The sequence below is a fragment of the Dasypus novemcinctus genome, chromosome 23, assembly GCF_030445035.2.
Source record: "Dasypus novemcinctus isolate mDasNov1 chromosome 23, mDasNov1.1.hap2, whole genome shotgun sequence".
Taxonomy (NCBI): Eukaryota; Metazoa; Chordata; class Mammalia; order Cingulata; family Dasypodidae; genus Dasypus; species Dasypus novemcinctus.
This window is the reverse complement of record NC_080695.1, coordinates 62,364,899-62,381,148: the sequence shown is the minus strand read 5'-3', so window position 1 is coordinate 62,381,148 and position 16,250 is coordinate 62,364,899. Positions and strand designations below refer to the sequence as shown.

General features: G+C 58.6%; 1 protein-coding gene across 1 annotated transcript in view; it reads right to left on the bottom strand.

Moving 5' to 3' along the window:
- The window catches only part of LOC131275554 (uncharacterized), a 109,234-nt gene that overhangs the window by 70,652 nt on the left and 22,332 nt on the right, over positions 1 to 16,250 (bottom strand). Inside the window, 13 exon segments of the mRNA XM_058286234.1 lie at positions 2,181 to 2,254; positions 2,512 to 2,659; positions 3,781 to 3,955; positions 4,134 to 4,251; positions 7,169 to 7,237; positions 7,240 to 7,349; positions 8,340 to 8,401; positions 8,871 to 9,026; positions 10,845 to 10,953; positions 10,955 to 11,031; positions 13,473 to 13,614; positions 14,370 to 14,432; positions 14,434 to 14,503. Of these exon segments, the coding sequence (XP_058142217.1) occupies positions 2,181 to 2,254; positions 2,512 to 2,659; positions 3,781 to 3,955; positions 4,134 to 4,251; positions 7,169 to 7,237; positions 7,240 to 7,349; positions 8,340 to 8,401; positions 8,871 to 9,026; positions 10,845 to 10,953; positions 10,955 to 11,031; positions 13,473 to 13,614; positions 14,370 to 14,432; positions 14,434 to 14,503 (1,373 nt within the window).

Below are 16,250 nucleotides of genomic sequence, written 5' to 3'. Positions count from 1 at the left end.
TAGTGAGATGAACAACTTCAGATTTCATTATTGGCTGGTATATTTGAGGTAAACTTTCATTTTTGCTATACAATAGTGCTGACTATTTTCGTTTGAAACGAAAACAGTTAACCTAAAAAAAAAACCATAAAATTCACTATTTTAACCCTTCTAAAGTATACGATTCGGTGACGTGTAGTCCGTTCACAATGTTGTGCGACCATCACCTCTGTCCGGGTCCAGACCTTGTCCATGCCCCCAAAAGCAAAGCCCCTGCCCTGCAGTGCCCCCTGCCCTCCCCCCCCCACCCCCTGCCCGCCCCCCGCCCCGGCTCTGCCTCTCTGGGCTGCCCATTCCGCACTCTCCTCCCCCTGCTGAGCCGGCCCAGCAGGGGTCCAGGGCCTCCTGGGGCTGAGGGACCCCCCCCAGGCCTGGGGAGAGCCGCTGAGGGTAACACCCCCCGCCACTCTTAGACCCTGTGAAGTTTGGGTCCAGTTGAGGCCAGCTCTGCCGCTTTGTATTCATGAGCTCAGCTGTCAGTTTCCCCATTCCACGCGGGTTTCTGGGAGGACTGAGTGGGGAACCTGGAGCCGGGGCCACCCACAGCGCAGCCAGAACAGGCTCGGGGAGCCGCAGCTGTTCGTGTTTCCCTGGAGGCCATGCTCCCTGGGAATGCAGCGCCATCTGGCAGGGACCGGGCAAGAGTCCCGAAAACGACGCTGGCGGGTCTCGGCCCGGGCGGGCTCTCCCCTCGCAGCTGGCTTTTCTCCCCTCCCGGAGGGCGAGCGAGCCGAGCGGGGGAGGGGCTCCTGCAGCCCCCGTTCAGATCCCAATCCCAGCCCCCCGGGAGAAGGCACTGGAAACTGAGGCAGCCGCCAAGGCAGCGACGCCCAAGGGCTGGCTCGACAACAGGCGAGTCCAAAGCCGCCGAGTCTGCCCCTTGGGAGCGTCTCGGAGCCACTTTGAGAAGCCGATGACAGTTTTAAGCCCTGCGCGGAAGGATGGACGGTCACCGGAATCCTGCGCACAATTTCAGGGTCTCCAATGGCCCGCGGGTTCCATCCAGGGGTCCCTAGCGGACAGAAGGGGTTCCCGGCAGCGGATTTGTCAGAGCAAAATCCTGGGGAAAACGTAAGGGCCCTTCACTAGGGAATGAGCAAAATACATTCCATTCCACGGAATATTACACAGCTCTCCAAAATGTATTTTTCAAGAGGTGGGGGAAATGAGGCCCACCGGTATTTGCAGAGGATGTGCCTTGATGATCTCTGAAAGGAAACACACACACACACCCTCACTTTCACCCACAGCCTTGCCTGTGGGGAGGGAGCCGGGGCAGGCGGGAGAGCTCCGCAGTGATGGGAATACATTGCCTCTAGTCTCCACTGTCCAACGGGGAAGCCACCGGCCCCCGTGCGGCGACCGAGCACTTGAAATGTGGCTGGTGCAACGGAAGAACTAATTTTTCATTTCTTTTTTTTTTTTTTTTTTTACTGGTTCTGAACTGATACTTTATTGAAATATGTTCTTTGGCAGTTCTTAACCGGCTGGACCTCCCACTGCCACTACTGTCCCCATCGCTGTGCCGTCAGCAGGGAGGTGGCCGTCACCATCGCTGCCCACACCTGGGCAGTGGCCAGAACCTCTTGAAGTGTTCCCGGGCTCTGTCCCCTGTCATAGCTTTTGAACTCTGAATCATTTCAATGCAGGATCTACTTTTCAAAACTAAATAAAATTGAAATTGAACCAGCACGCACTGGCATACAAAGCTTGCCAAGAAATACTTTGGAATAAACAAACAAAAAGCAAAGTGCAAACAAAGGAGTGCAGTGTGGTCCTTTCACATAAACAGACAACTGAAGAACAAAACGGTTTTGCAACTTTATAGCTTGGTGCGTGCACCGGCGCTTCTCCTGGAAATGTGGGGCAGGGCAGGCTTTACCTGGCCATCTTATACCTTACACGTGGAATTCTAGGAGCATGTGGCTGGGCTAGTACCATTACCGCCCTTTAACACCGGTAGGATTTGGGGTGGGGGGATTTGGGGGCCTCTGTCTCTTCTTTATGCTTTTCTGGGTGACGAGAACTAAGAGCTGTTTCTTGGGAGGCGGAAGGGGGAAAAGGGCTGAGGCCCCGAAGGAAGTGGCGATGCGGAGACGCTGGCCCGGGGTGGGACGGCGCGCCTGAGACCGGAGGCCAACCCTGCCGTAGAGGACGTCCCTGTCGTCCAGGAGCAGTTCCAGGTGGCCCTGGGGGCCCCCGAGAGCCTCGCCTTCCCTGGGGTGCGGAAATGAGGGTTTAGAGCCCGGGCTCGGTTCCCTGGGCTCGGTTCCCCGGGCCCTGCACTGGCCGGGTGCTTCCTGACCGTTTTCCGGCCTCTGGGACCACAGCGTGTCGCCCATCAAACGGGGTCAGATTTAGGGCTGAGCCCGGGGGGCCCCGGAGCGGAGGCCCTGGTGAGCGGGCCGCGGGTGCCCGCCCCAGGCCTGGTGCCCGGCGAGGGGCCCGGGCCGCGGGGAGGCGTGTTGGCGTTGCCGTCCAGCTTGACTTGCTTCTTGGGGTGGAAAAGCTTGAGCCGGAACGACCTCTGGGGCAGGCTGTAGCCGACGTCCCTCGGCCCCTCCAGGTGGGTGTGCCCATGAAGAGGGGACAGAGGCTCCGCGGGAAGCCAGCTCTCCTGCTGGGAGCACAGCAGGGGCCTGAAGGTCGACCACCCCTCCTGGTGCCGGGCGCCCCTCTTTCAGGAAGCAGACCCCTGCCCCCCACACTTTTAAAACGTCAGCGCTCAGTATCCTCATCACTGGCTTTGCAAGAGAAGCACCCAGCCAATCAGGCCCGGGGGGCTAAAACAGTATCCTGGAAACAAAACGGGGTCCCCCCCGGCAATGGAGTACTATGCAGCCACGAAAAGGAATGAAGTTCTGATACACGCAGCAACGTGGACGAATCTCAAAAACACGGTGCTGAGAGAAATAAGCCAGACACTCAAGGACATACTATGACTCCGCGTACAAAGTACCTAGAATATGCAAATTCATAGGAACAGGAAGTAGATTAGAGGTCACCGGGGGCTGGGGATGGGGCACGGGGAGTTCCTGTTCAGTGGGGACAGAGGTTCTGTTGGGGTCATGAAGCTTTGTTAGTGGACGGTGGTGATGGTAACACCCTGTGAAGGTGATTAATGCCACTCAATTCTATGCTTACAAATGGTTAAAATGGCAAATTTTATGTCCTATATATGTATGTTACCACCTTAAAATTTTAAAAATTAAAGCGAAACTAAAGAAAAATGTCCTGGGGAAGATCAGGGTCCAGTAGAGCAGCCCAGGACCGTGTCTGCAGGGTATAGATTTGTTCGGCAATGGCCAGGGGAGAAGCTCTGCGAGGGTCCCCTGGCCAGCTCTGCGCGCCCATCCCCAGTTGTGCCCGCTGGGCTAACCGGCCCCGGCACCTCCGGGACATCGCACACAGTGCAAACTCCCAGCCCATTCGCCTCTGGGGGAAGCAGGCACGGACACGTGGCTCGAGCTCCTGAGCCCGCCACACGATCAGGCTGGGGCTGCGACGGCACCGGCGCTCGCCCCCTGCTCCCGGCTGTGGCCCCACTCCCTCCTCCTTGTGCCTGCAGAGCTTTCCCTTAATAACTCACTTTTACCCACAGCCTCTGTTCGGGTCGGCAGCGTAGGACACAGGCACCCTTTGACAACCTGCAGCAACGTAACTTCACCACCAAGAAACAGTCACTCCTGGGCGCGAGGCACGGTTCGAGGCACGGGGACGTCGACTGAGCGCCAGGCTCACCGAGGGCCCACCCTCGCGGAACCCACCGGAACCTACGTCGAAGGACGGAGGGAAGCCACCACCAGGCACGAAAACAGAGAAGGCGGCAGGTGGCGGCGAGCGCTGTGCTGACCAAGTCACAGGTGGCGGGGCAGTGGGGACCCTGCTCCAGGCGGGTGGTCGGGAAGGGCCCCCTCTGAGGAGGGGGCACCTCAGGGGAGGGAGTCGGACGGGGTCTGGGAGGAAGAGTTTGGCATGCAGAGGAAGCAGCCAGTGCCAAGGTCCTGGGGCAGGAATGTGCTTGGCCCTAAAGAAGAAGGCGTGTGGTGGGCCTGGTGGGAGGACAGGGAAGAAAAGCTGCGGGTGTAGCTCACGGGGGCCTGTCGGCCAGGGCGTCTGGGTTTTGCTCCGAGAGTGACAGGAACTGCTGGAAGGTTCTGGGCGGAGGAGGGCCAGGATCCACTGAGGATTTCAGAAGGGCCCCTCTGGCTGCTGGTGGAGAAGGCATGCTGAGGGGGAGAGGGGGGGCTGGAAGACTGGCTGGGAGGCCGCTGAGTGCCAACCCTGTGCCAGGCACTGGGGCCATGGGGGCTGAGCAAATCAGATGCTGCCGTTGCTCCCAGGAGCTTGCGTGACGAGTGGGAAAGACAGATGTTAACAACTGCTTTCACTAGCACCCTGAAAGTGAGCTAAAGGCCCCAGCAGAGCACGTAACAAAGGAACATGACCTAATTTGGGGGTAATCCGGGCAGGCTTCCCTGAGGAGGTGACCCCTGAAGTAAGATCTGAAGACTGACTCCGAGTTAACGAGGCACAGAGCCCGGGCAATGGGATCCGCATGTGCAAAGGCCCTGGGGTAGAGCCTGCCCCCCCCCCCAACAGCCAGCGAGGAACCCCATGTCCCCGCGGGCAAGCCCTAAGGCTCACTTCTGGGTGGAAGAGTCAGACGCTCTCCCAGCCTGGCGGGGGTGGAAAGCAGGATGGGCTCCAGGCCACGGGGCTTGCCCGGCGGCCGAGGGCGCAGGAAGCTTCCAGCAGATCCCGCAGCACAGCCGCGGACGCAGGCGCCCAGAGCGGGCAGGGCCGGCCAGCTTCCGGCCGGGCCACTCGGCGCACAGCTGCCAAGCCCAGGGCTGGGGTCCCACACGTGGGCAAAGAAGGGGTTTCGCATTTTCCTCGGAGAAGCAGCATCGTGTAGACATCGAGCAGGTGCAACGGCGCCACGTAGCCCGGGGTTCCTCGCCCGCGGCCCTTGTGGCCTGGAACGTTCCTTGGGGGGGCTGCCCTGGGCACTGCAGGATGCCCGGCAGCACCCTGGCCCCCACCCACGAGATGCCAGTGCATGCCAACCAAAACTGCCTCCGCGTGGCCAAATGCCCCGGGCGGCAGGGACAAAAACGCCCCGGTGTGGACTGGAGCCGACTTTAAGACGGGAAGCAGGGCTTTGTAGAATCCAGGCCCCAGAGCCAGGCCGTCCGAGTTCGAATCCCAGCTCTGCCACTTCCTAGCTGTGATTTACGGACACTGAAATTCGAATTTCACAAACTCTTCACATGTCGTTGACACAGTCTTCTTTTGATTATTTTTCAACCATTGAAAAATGGAAAACCCCATTCTTAGCCCCAGCTTTTCCTTACTGCTGCGTATTTGAGTTATTCCCTCCTATTTGCTCTTGTAAATAAGAATGTAACCAGCACCTCTGGGTGTAGAGCATTTGAGCGCGATTTCAGCTTATTTCCACAGGGCGGAGATTCTAGAAGCAGAATCCCCAGGTTTGGGGCATAAGTGCTTTATAGACAAGAGCGCCGCGCCGGCATTTGGCGCTAGCACCTTCCCCGCAGCGCCCGGGCGCCCAGGCGCTGGCACGGAGGCCCTGTTGCCTGCCTTCCCTGCTGGTACAGGAGCGGGTCTCGGAGGGGCTGCGGCCTGACGTGCCATCCCCAGTGACGACACACAGCTGAGAGCTGGGCAGGCCCAGCCCAGGCATTGCCATTTCGGTCAACACGAAGGCCTCCCTGGCTGTTGGGTGGGGCAGGGTCTACCCCAGGGCCTTTGCACATGCGGATCCCATTGCCCGGGCTCTGTGCCTCCTTAACTCGGAATCAGTCTTCAGATCTTATTTCAGGGGTCACCTCCTCAGGGAAGCCTGCCCTGATTACCCCAAATTAGGTCATGTTCCTTTGTTACGTGCTCTGCTGGGGCCTTTAGCTCACTTTCAGGGTGCTAGTGAAAGCAGTTGTTAACATCTGTCTTTCCCACTCATCACGCACTAGTCACTTGAGCTGCTGGGGCACGTCCTACCGGGAACAGGACGGGCCTTTGGGACCCCCGCCCCGCTGGGGGCGGCGCTCCCCGAACGAGTCTACAAATGTGTAAGAACCACGAAGAGCAAGTGCTACAAAGACCCCAAAGCGGGGCAGCAGGGGGTCTGTCTTGGAGATTGGGCAGGGTCTCCTTGAGCTGGGGTGACAGGGGCTCTCTGCGGACGGGATCTCTGAGCAGTGACCCAGAGGAAGAGAAGGAGCCGGCTTGGCAGACGCGGTCCCGGCAGGTGCAAAGGCCCTGAGGTAGGAACGAGGTGTGCGGGGGCCAGGACGGTGGTGGGGGGGATGTCCCAGAGCAGGGACCCCCGTGCAGGACTCGTCGGCCTGGAGGAGGGGCCTGGATTCTGTCCCAGGAGCGAGGGGGGGCATTTAGAGGGGGTGTGACCCAGTGGACATTTTCAAGGGTCCCTCTGGCTGCTGTTGGGAGAAGGGCTCAGAGGGGGGCGGCAGGAAGGACAGGGCCCCAGGTCGGGAGGAGACACGGAGGACATAGCGACAGAGCCGGGCGCCCTCCAGGGGTCACCTCCCCGGGCCCGGGGCCTGGGCGGGACAAGCAGGACGGGGAGGGGGCCCAGGAAAGAGCGGGGGTGGGGGGTGGGGGGTGGGGGGGGGTGGGGGTGGTGGTAGTTCCCCACCTGGTCACAGGCAGACCACGCGCGCGCGCGCACCAAGGCACACCCACCCAGACGCACACCACCACCCACAGACACCCACAGGCACCCACGCTCAGACGCACCCACGTCTACAGGCACACACGCTCACACACGCTCACACACGCTCACAGGTGCATACCCATTTAAAGACACGCTTACAGACGGACAAGTCCAAAAACACACGTGATCACACACCTGCCCACAGACACGCATATGCGCACAGGCTCACACACACACACTATCACAAACACACTCAGACACAGTCACACACACGTGACCACACGTGCTCACACTCGGGCACGCAGTCACACGCTCGTGCACACCCAGCACAGGCCACAGCAAGCTCACGGTGCCCCGCACGTGCAGGTGCACACACGCTCACACACACACACGCTCCCGCGTCCTGCGCATCCCCCGCCGCCCCCTCCCCACCCGAAGCCAAGCAGCTTGGCGGCCCCCCGGGCGTGTTGGGGTGCCCCTCGAGGCCGCGGCCCCTCCCCCCTGGATCCCGCTGTCCATGCCGCGGTCACTGGTCACCCACCCCACCCCGGCCTGCCCCGGGACGCCGGCGGGGCCCATATCTCGAGCAGGGCGCTTACGAGAGGGCCGCCAGCTGCACTCCCAGACCCGGGCAGCCAGGGCCAAGCCCCCCCCCACGGCAAACCAGGCAGCTCCTGCCACCACCCCGTGCCACCGTCCCCCGGCCCGCAGCCAGCCTGGCCTGAGGGCGAATGTGTTCCAAGCTGCTGCCACGCGTCGTCCACCCAGTCCACGCCACCTCCAGCCCCACTTTACAGATGGGGAAACTGAGGCTCAGAGAGGTGAAGCCACCTGCCCGAGGCCCCGGGGCTGGGACACAAGAGAGCAGGACACAAAGAAGGCCTGGAGCAAATGCCATCACGGGGCCGCCCTGGCCCCACGTTGAACCCGGAAGCTGCGGACGTGCCAGCTGGGGACAGTGGCCAGCGGGGCTGTGACGGTGCCAGAATGGGACATGGCAGTGAGCAAACGCCGGCTCAGACGCTGCCCGCCGCGCGGCCCCGGGGCAGCAGCGCAGCCTCCTGGAGCCCTCAGTTTCCTCAGCAGTTGAGCAGGAGTAAGAAAGCGTCGTCCTCGCAGGGTGCTGGTGGGGCCAGTGGGGTCACCCCGGGGTCTGAAATACCCTCTGCGCCCCCCTGCCCTCCCCACTGGAGGCGGAGCGGGGTAGAGGGTCAGCGTGTGGGCTCAGCCCCACGTCCCAGCTGCTAGGTGCTCTCCTGTGTGACCGTGGGCACGTGACTGCACCTCTCTGAGCCCCGGCTTTCCCATCTGTAAAGTGGGCAAATAGCCCAGGCCCTCCTGCCCCAAAGCGTGCAGACGACAGCAGCTGGTAGGACAGGGGGTCATCGAGTAGGGCCCCCTGGGCCAAGGTGATGCCCCCCGGTACCCCCCAGCTCAGTGGCCCCTGCAAAGGGAGTGGCCCCCTGCCCCCGCGCTCCGGCTCCGAGGAGCCAGCCACCTGGGCTTGGCATAACCGTTCACAGAGACCCCCGAGTGCTGCGGGAGGCCGGCGGTCCCCGGGCACGGACGCTGACGGTGGCCGAGGGCTCAGGATCAGCCGGGCCGGGAGGCCACCGTGGGAAAGGCGAGCTCCTCCGCGGCCAGGCTCACCCGCACCTCCTGCCCCTGCGGCCGAAGGTCCACCTGGGCGCGCGGCGGTCCCCAGCGCGGGCCGGGCACGGGGCGTAGCCTCGCGCCATCCTCGCCACATCCTCGGAGGGGGCGGGGTCCTCACCCCAGTGTGCAGGCGAAACCAGAGAGAGACCCCACCCGCAGCCACGTGGCTGGAGAGGGGCGGGGCTGGGACCTGAACCCAGGCAGGGGGGCAAGGGTAAAGGTCAGAGGTCAAGGTCCAGGGTCCGTTAGGTAAGGAGGGGCGTGGGCCCTCCCCAGGGCACCGAGCACCCAGTGCCTGCCAGGCACGCGCTAAGCACTTTACGGAAATATCTCATTTAATGCTAGACCCCAGGCAGTAGACAGAGCTTTTTAAAGTATCCCCATTGTACAGATGCAGAAACCGAGGCCGTGAGAAGTTCAGCCATATGCCCGAGGAGGGACGTGCAGTGTCGAGATTTGAACTCAGGGCCTGGCGTACCTTTGGGAGCTTGACGGCGAGCTCAGCCAGGTTCAAGAGCTGGTGCTTCCTGGGGGTCCCTGTGGCCCCACAGTCCACAAAGCTCAGCTTGTGGCCAAATAGCTTCATGCTCAGCTCACACCGCAGTGCCCGCCGCTGCCCGCGCTTCTGGGCCACCTGCCAGGGAGCCCAGACAGTGAGCAGGGCCGGGGCCGGGCGAGCAGGGCCCGGGCGCCTGGGCTTTGGGGAGGGGAAGGGGGGAGCTGGAGGGAGAGGAGGTCAAGGACTTGTGGGGTCCGGAATGGGGCTGGCAAAACTCACAGCTGTGGGCTGAATCCCACCCGCTGCCGTTGCCTTTCACCTGCACGGCACTGCCCGATACCCAGTGCACGGTGTGCGTGTGTGTGTGCATTGTGAGTGTATATGAGTGTGCGTGAGCATGCGTGCAGGCATGTGTGTTAATACACTTACTGTAGAATAATTTTAGGCTTACAAAAGACATACCGTGCGCTCCTGTGTCCCCCTCCCCCACTTTCCCTCTTGGCCACCAACTCACATCACCACCAAGCGTGGGGAAAACTAAGAAGCCAACACTGCTACGTTACGACAAACTCGACATCAGACTGTGCTTGGATTTCACGGGTTTTATATTAGCGGCCCCTCCCTGTCCTGGTATCCCATCCAGGGGCCCACACTGCATTTAGTTGTCATGTCTCCTCTGGTCTGTGATTATCTCGGTCCTTCCCTGCTTTTCAAGCAATGTAGATCTGTTTTAAAACCTGACTTAATCTTCAGCATTTAAAAATTTTATGTAAAATCCAGACTCTGGTTTCTCTTAAATGAGGAAGGCTGAGTCTGCACCTCCCCTGCACCCCCCCTCCCCCCCCGCCATACACACAAGTGGCCAGAGCTGAGCAGTGGCTGCCACTTTGGGCTGAGGCACATGCTTCCCCATCTGCCACAGTCCCCACCACTCCCTACTGTCTCCCCATCATGGAGGCCAAGGATCTGTGGGCTTTCATCACTGTGCTCATACAAAATCTTTCTTGGGATGTGATCCTCCCTAAAATGAGAACATAATAGACTAAGGGCCCTGTAAGGAGAGCCGCCCAGCGCAAAAGAAAGTGCAGCCTGCCCAAGAATGGCACCGCACACAAGGAGAGCTGACACAACAAGATGATGTAACGAAAAGAAACACAGATTCCCATGCCACTGATAAGGATAGAAGCGGTCACAGAAGAACACACAGCAAATGGACACAGAGAGCAGACAACTGGGGGGGGAGAAAATAAATAAAAAATAAACCTTAAAAAAAAAACAGACTAAGGGGATGTGCATTCTAAGAGAAAATGTTCACGCCCAGCCCACCGCCCTCATTCAGGTTCCGCGCGGGGCCCAGCTCCTGTCCACGGGGCTTCTAACGGAGCGACCACGTCCTGCTCGCCTCGGTGCTCCCAGGCGCTGGGTTCCCACTTGGCGCTTAGGAAACGGGAACGCGTGAACGTTGCAGGAACGCCGCAGGCCCGCGCCCCGCCCCCGTCTCAGCCGTACGTAGCAAAAGGAGCCGAGAGCAACGTGTGCCCACCACCCAAAGTTGCCCCTTTGCCACATGCCAAAGTGCCCGTAGGGAGAACGGACATGCCAGGAGCGTGCACCTGCAGGACGACTTCACACGCCTGCGCACGCGGAGTTTCCAGGAAGAAGAGAAAACGCTCAAGTAACAGCATGAAGGGGAAGCGCCGGCTAAGCACGCGCAGCCCTGTAACCAGCAACCCGCGCCCCGACGTGGCCGGCAGGAGCGTGGGCCTACGTTCACCGAAAGGCGAGCACGCAGCCCTCGGCACTGTTCATAATCCACAGAAATGAAATACCGGGGAGCCCACGAGAAGCGGAACGGAGAAGGCAGGCGGGGTGTGCACACGACCTGTCTCAAACCCTGCCGGGGGCCTAAAACGCCGGGGGTGGGTGCCTGCGGTGGCAGGGCTGCCCCCTTGCCTTCAGCTGCAGCTCCCTCAGCTTCCTGGATCTTTCTCCTGGACACTGGGGGCTGGCTGGCTGTGGCGGGGGCCCTGGTTTGGGGGGATCCTCTGGCTGGGCCTCTCTCCTCTTCCTGTCCCCAGAATGGCTTCCCACCTAACAGCTTGTGGATGATTTCCTCGGCATTTTCCAGCCAGAGCCCCAGCTGGGAAAGGCAGCAGGGGCTCAGGGGAGGGTGGCTCTGACACACCAGCGAGCGGGGGCTGCAGGCCTGGGGCTGGGGGCCTGAGCAGGTCTCTCGGGGCTCCCCAGGGTCCACCTGGGCCAGGCGAGGGGACACAAACTTGAGAAATCAATCGCACTCTACATACGCTTGACATATGTCACACAGCAAGGAGGGCTCCTACAGATTCTTCAAGGCCTGGTTCAATGTCACGACCTCCTGGAAGACGTCACTAAGCTCCCGCTCCACTCCCTTCCCAGCTCCTCCACCCCCAGGCCTCGGGCGGCACAGACCTCTGCAGTCACACTCACGCACCACGTTAGTGTGTGTCCCTTGCGAGAGTCTGAGCTCCATGAGGGCAGGGACCACGTCTCACCCACTAGGCATCTCAGGGCCTGGCCTGGCTGGTTCTCAAAAGCTGATGGATGGGGAAGCGGATTTGGCTCAACGGATAGAGCGTCCGCCTACCACACAGAGGCCCAGGGTTCAAACCCAGGGCCTCCTGACCTGTGTGATGAGCTGGCCCACACACAGTGCTGATGCACGCAAGGAGTGCTGGGCCATGCGGAGGTGTCCCCTGCATAGGGGAGCCCCACATGCAAGGAGTGCACCCCGTAAGGAGAGCCGCCTGGCACGAAAAAAGTGCAGCCTGCCCAGGAGTGGCACCGCACACACAGAGAGCTGACACAACAAAAAGAGACACAGATTCCTGGTGCCACTGACAAGAACATAAGTGGACACAGAAGAACACACAGCAAATGGACACAGAGAGCAGCCAACTGGGGTGTTGGGGGGGGAGGAGAGAACAAAAAAAAAGTTGATGGATGAATGAATGAATCCTTCCTTCTGTCTCTCCTTCCTTCATATGCCCATCCATCTACCCATTTGTTCACACATCCTTTCATTATTCCCATCCATCCATTCATCCATCCATCCATTTCTCTATCCCTTCACTTATCCTTCCTTCCCTCCTTCCTTCTTCCTTACCTTCCTTTCTTCCATCTTTCCTTTCTTCTTTCCAACTTTCCTTCCTTCCATGTATTCCTCTACCTTTCCTTCCTCCCAGCCATCTTTCATTCCTTCCATCCATTCTTCCACCCAACCGTCACCAGACATCCACAACAGGATTTGTAGAGAAATCAGGAGTCAACCCTTGGTAGATCCGAGCCCATCCACCCAATGGCAGAGTTTGGATGGCAGGTTCCCTGCTCCCCTGATTAGAAAGGGGTGGCACAGGTCGCAGAGCACCCCCCTTAGATAAGCCCAGGGGGCTGGGGAGGAGCTGGCAGGGCCTCAGGGACCCATTGCTCTAAATGTGGCTGGATGGAGGGCCTCAGGGACAGGCCCTCTTCCACCACTGACCCCACCGTCCATTTCCAGACCACAGCCAGAACGCTCCCACACATCACGTCATGCCCCAGCTTAGAGCTCGTCTGCAACCTGCCCCTGCCTCTCTCTGCTCCCCTATCCCACTGTTTTCTCTGCAGTCCCTACGCTAGTTCTATTTCCTGAAACATCAAACCCTTTCTCTCCTTCCTGCCTGGAAGCCTCATTCCCTGGCTCTTCACAAGGCCACTCTCAGCTTAAATCCACCTCCCTGATCACACCACAGAAGCTGTCACTCTTATCAGGATGTTTACTCATTTCTTGTCTGCCTACCTGTGAGTGCCCAAGGGCAGAGGCCATGTTCTCTTGTTCACTAACTTATCCCCAGAGCCCAGCCCGTGTTAGGTAGAAGAGGAATGAATGTGCAACAGATGATGGGTGGATGGATGGCAGGGCAGATGGACAGATGAGTGGGAGAATAAATGGATAGATGGGCAGGTGAGAAGGTGGGAGGGTAGCTGGGTGAGTAGATGGACAGATATGTAGAAGGATAGATGGAGAGGTGAGTGGGAAGGTCCATGAATGGCTAGATGGATAGATGAAGGTGGGTGGATGGATAGATGGATGAAGGTGGGTGTGGGTGGATGGATGAAGGGTGTAGATGTATGGATGGATGAAGGTGGGTGGGTGGATGGATGGATGGGTGAAGGTGGGTGTGGATGGGTGGATGAATGGATAGATGGATGGAGGGATGAAGGTGGGTGGGTGGCTGGCTGGATGGATGGATGAATGAAGGTGAGTGTGGATGGGTGGATGGAGGGATGAAGGTGGGTGGATGGATGGATGGAGAGATGGATGGATGAAGGTGGGTGAATGGATGGATGGGGAAGTACATGGATGGGCCGGTGGGTGGATGGATGGGTGGGCGTGTGGATGGATGAATGTAGGGGCCAGGGGTGCAGGATGTGGAGTGAATCAATGGAGGCAGGATGTGGAGGCTGACTGGATGGATGGATGGACAGATGGATGGACAGGATAATTTCTGGCTCCAAGTCCAGGAGAGGTTCTAGGGAGACTGAATAAGGACCTCCTCCTACCTCCAGGAGGTTGAGGGCTCGGCCCAGGGCGTGGATGGTCAGGTTGGCCACGGCAGAACGGGGAAGGAAGGAGGCCGGAGAGGAGAGCAGCATCCTCTCCAGGTTGGCACCCAGGTGGCCAGACGCTGGGAGGAAAGAGAGGATCAGTATCCGAACACTCCACCCCTCAGAGGGGCCACAGCCCAAGAGAGGACTGAAGGACAGGGCACGTTCACTCAGACAGGATGGGACAGAGGGAGCGCCGGGACAGAAGGGCCACAAGTCACAGCAACACCTCCTCCACCCCCAGACCTCTCAGTGTGGCCAGATGGTTTAGGGGTCTCAGCTAGAAGGGATTCCCACTTCGTTTCCATTTAATTACAAAGAAGCAGTCTCTGTTTGGTCCCGATATACTCAGAGCCCCTCTCCACTTGCTAATCTCCCTTTTTAACAAAGGGAATACCAGTTCTCAAACTCAGAGCCCTCAGCAGGCCACAGAATCTATGAGAATTTAGAATCACTATTTCATTGTCATTGTGCTTCCTTGTAAGACTATCTTCTCTTTCCAGTGAGTTAAACTGGTTTTCTATTAATGATAGTACTAAAAGCTTCCTCTTAAAATAAGTATAAATTAAAAAGAGAGCCGAATCAGAGAAATGATGGGAGCATTAGGTTGAATCCTATGAAATTGCCGATGCGCGACGGCAGTTGACCTCCTTCTCCAAAAACAGCAGGTTTGCAGGGACTTCAGGGGAAGGAGCAAAAGAAAGCAAGTGGTGGCGTGGACACGTCTGAAATTCGGGAAGTGGCGCCCTTGACCTCTAAGCCCTGGGGAATCAGTGCCCTGGTCTCCAAGCCTCCGTGGCTGCGGCGCGGGATGTAGCCGCCCAGGGCAGCCGTGCCTGAGCGGAGGGGAGGTCGGCACAGGTCGAGGGCTCCCAGGTCTCCCGACGCAAGCCCCGGCTGAGGATGTCTCCAGGTCCCGAGGGCCCGTGTCAGCGGCTGGTCCGTCTCCAGCAGCTGCCGGATGTGATTCCACACAGACACGCCCACTGGAGTCCAGTCACGGGGGGCGGGAGGGCGGGGAAGGGGGGCAGAACGAGGAACGGGCCTGCAGCTGGGACAGCCTGAGAAAAGACCCTCCGAGCCCCGACCCGGGTCCGCTGTTCCTCACAGCAGGGGCTTCTAGCTACTGAGGACACCGGCAAACCTGTCACCGTGGAACTTGGAGATCCAGCCTGGACATGAGATTCTGACATGTCTTCCAGAAGGGAACGGGAGGTTCTGTGGGGAAAGCCTGGGCTTGAGAGTTAGACTTGAGTCCAAATCCCAGCTCCAGCACTTACAATCTGTGTGACCTGGGGCTGATCTTCTACCTCTCTGAGCCTCAGTTCCCTCATCTGTAAAGTGGACTAACAACCCAGCTCACAGGGCTCTTCATGAGGATCAATCAAGAGCAGAATCTGGACTTAAAGGATTGAGTATCTTTCAGGTGGGGAATGTGATAACAAGCAACCCATGATGGGAGACCCTCTGGGGTCCCTGGAGGGTCAAATGAGTCGATCAGGGGATATTAGAGTCTAATGGGAATCTACAGCCTTCTTGGTTGGCCTAGCAGGGAGCCTCTGGAATGGTCTACTGTGGAACAGAACCAAGATTGGCTATTGTAGGAGAAGGTGCCCACTTGTTCCCTCTGGGCAAAACATGACCCTGGTGCTCCAGAGCTTTCGCTGAGGCTGAGCTCCTTGGTTGATCCCCAATGGTGGGGGGCAGAATTAGCAGCCGTCTTGATACACTCTGTGACAAGACCAGCCCCTCCCCAACCCCACCCACCACCCACCTCAACCCATGCCTGAAACTGCCAATGGAGAGTTGCATCTTCCAGCAGTGCCATTTCTTCAGAAGGTAACTTAGTAACATCACATCTGGCTTTGAAACATGCACACCCTTGGCCTCAGCAACTTCTCTCCAGGGAAACTGCCCTAAAGTTAGAGGAACACAAGGGCCCCAAGGTGGAGGTTCATTTTGGTGATTCTTTCTATTGGCAAAAGACTGGTAACAGCCTGAATGCCATCAGTGTGTGTGTGGGGAGCTGGTGCAAGCTCCCATGGGATATCATGCAGCTGCAGGTGGGTGTCATCAGGCCCCAGGAGGGAAAGGTGAAAAGCAGGAAACACAACAGCATGTACAACATGACCCTGAGTTGCGTTAGGCACATACGTGTGTCCGCTCGCCTATGCATTAAAGTTTTGATGGGATGCACAGCGACTGCCTTCAGGAAACAGGACTTGGGGCTTTGAAATTCTGACCTCCTAAGTATAATACAATAAGAATAAGAGAGGTAGTGATAGGAATGTTAAAAGCAAGAGTCACACATTCAGCTCTTACAATGTTGTAAATGTCTTGTTGTATCAACGCAGTTTCACGTGCTCTAGGAGGGACGTGCTATTGTCATCCCCATTTCACAGATGTAGAAACTGAGGCTCACAGTGGTGACTTGTCCAAGTGCTCGCAGGTAGGAAGTGGCTGAGATGGGGTCTGAACTCAGACTATCAGGCTCCAGGCTCGTAACCCACAGTGCATTACAGAAAAACAACAAAAAAAGTGAACTAGTTTTCCCAGTGGACACCTTGGGGTTTGGGAACTCTGTCCAGAGGCCAGATCTGAGATTGACGGATGCTACCCCTCCTCTGACTCGGCTCTCCCTTTTGGGCACTGTGGCATGGCCCAGCCAGAGCTAGAAGGGGCCTCAGGGGTCAGGGACTGCCACCTACTTTACAGAGGAGGAAACTGAGGCCC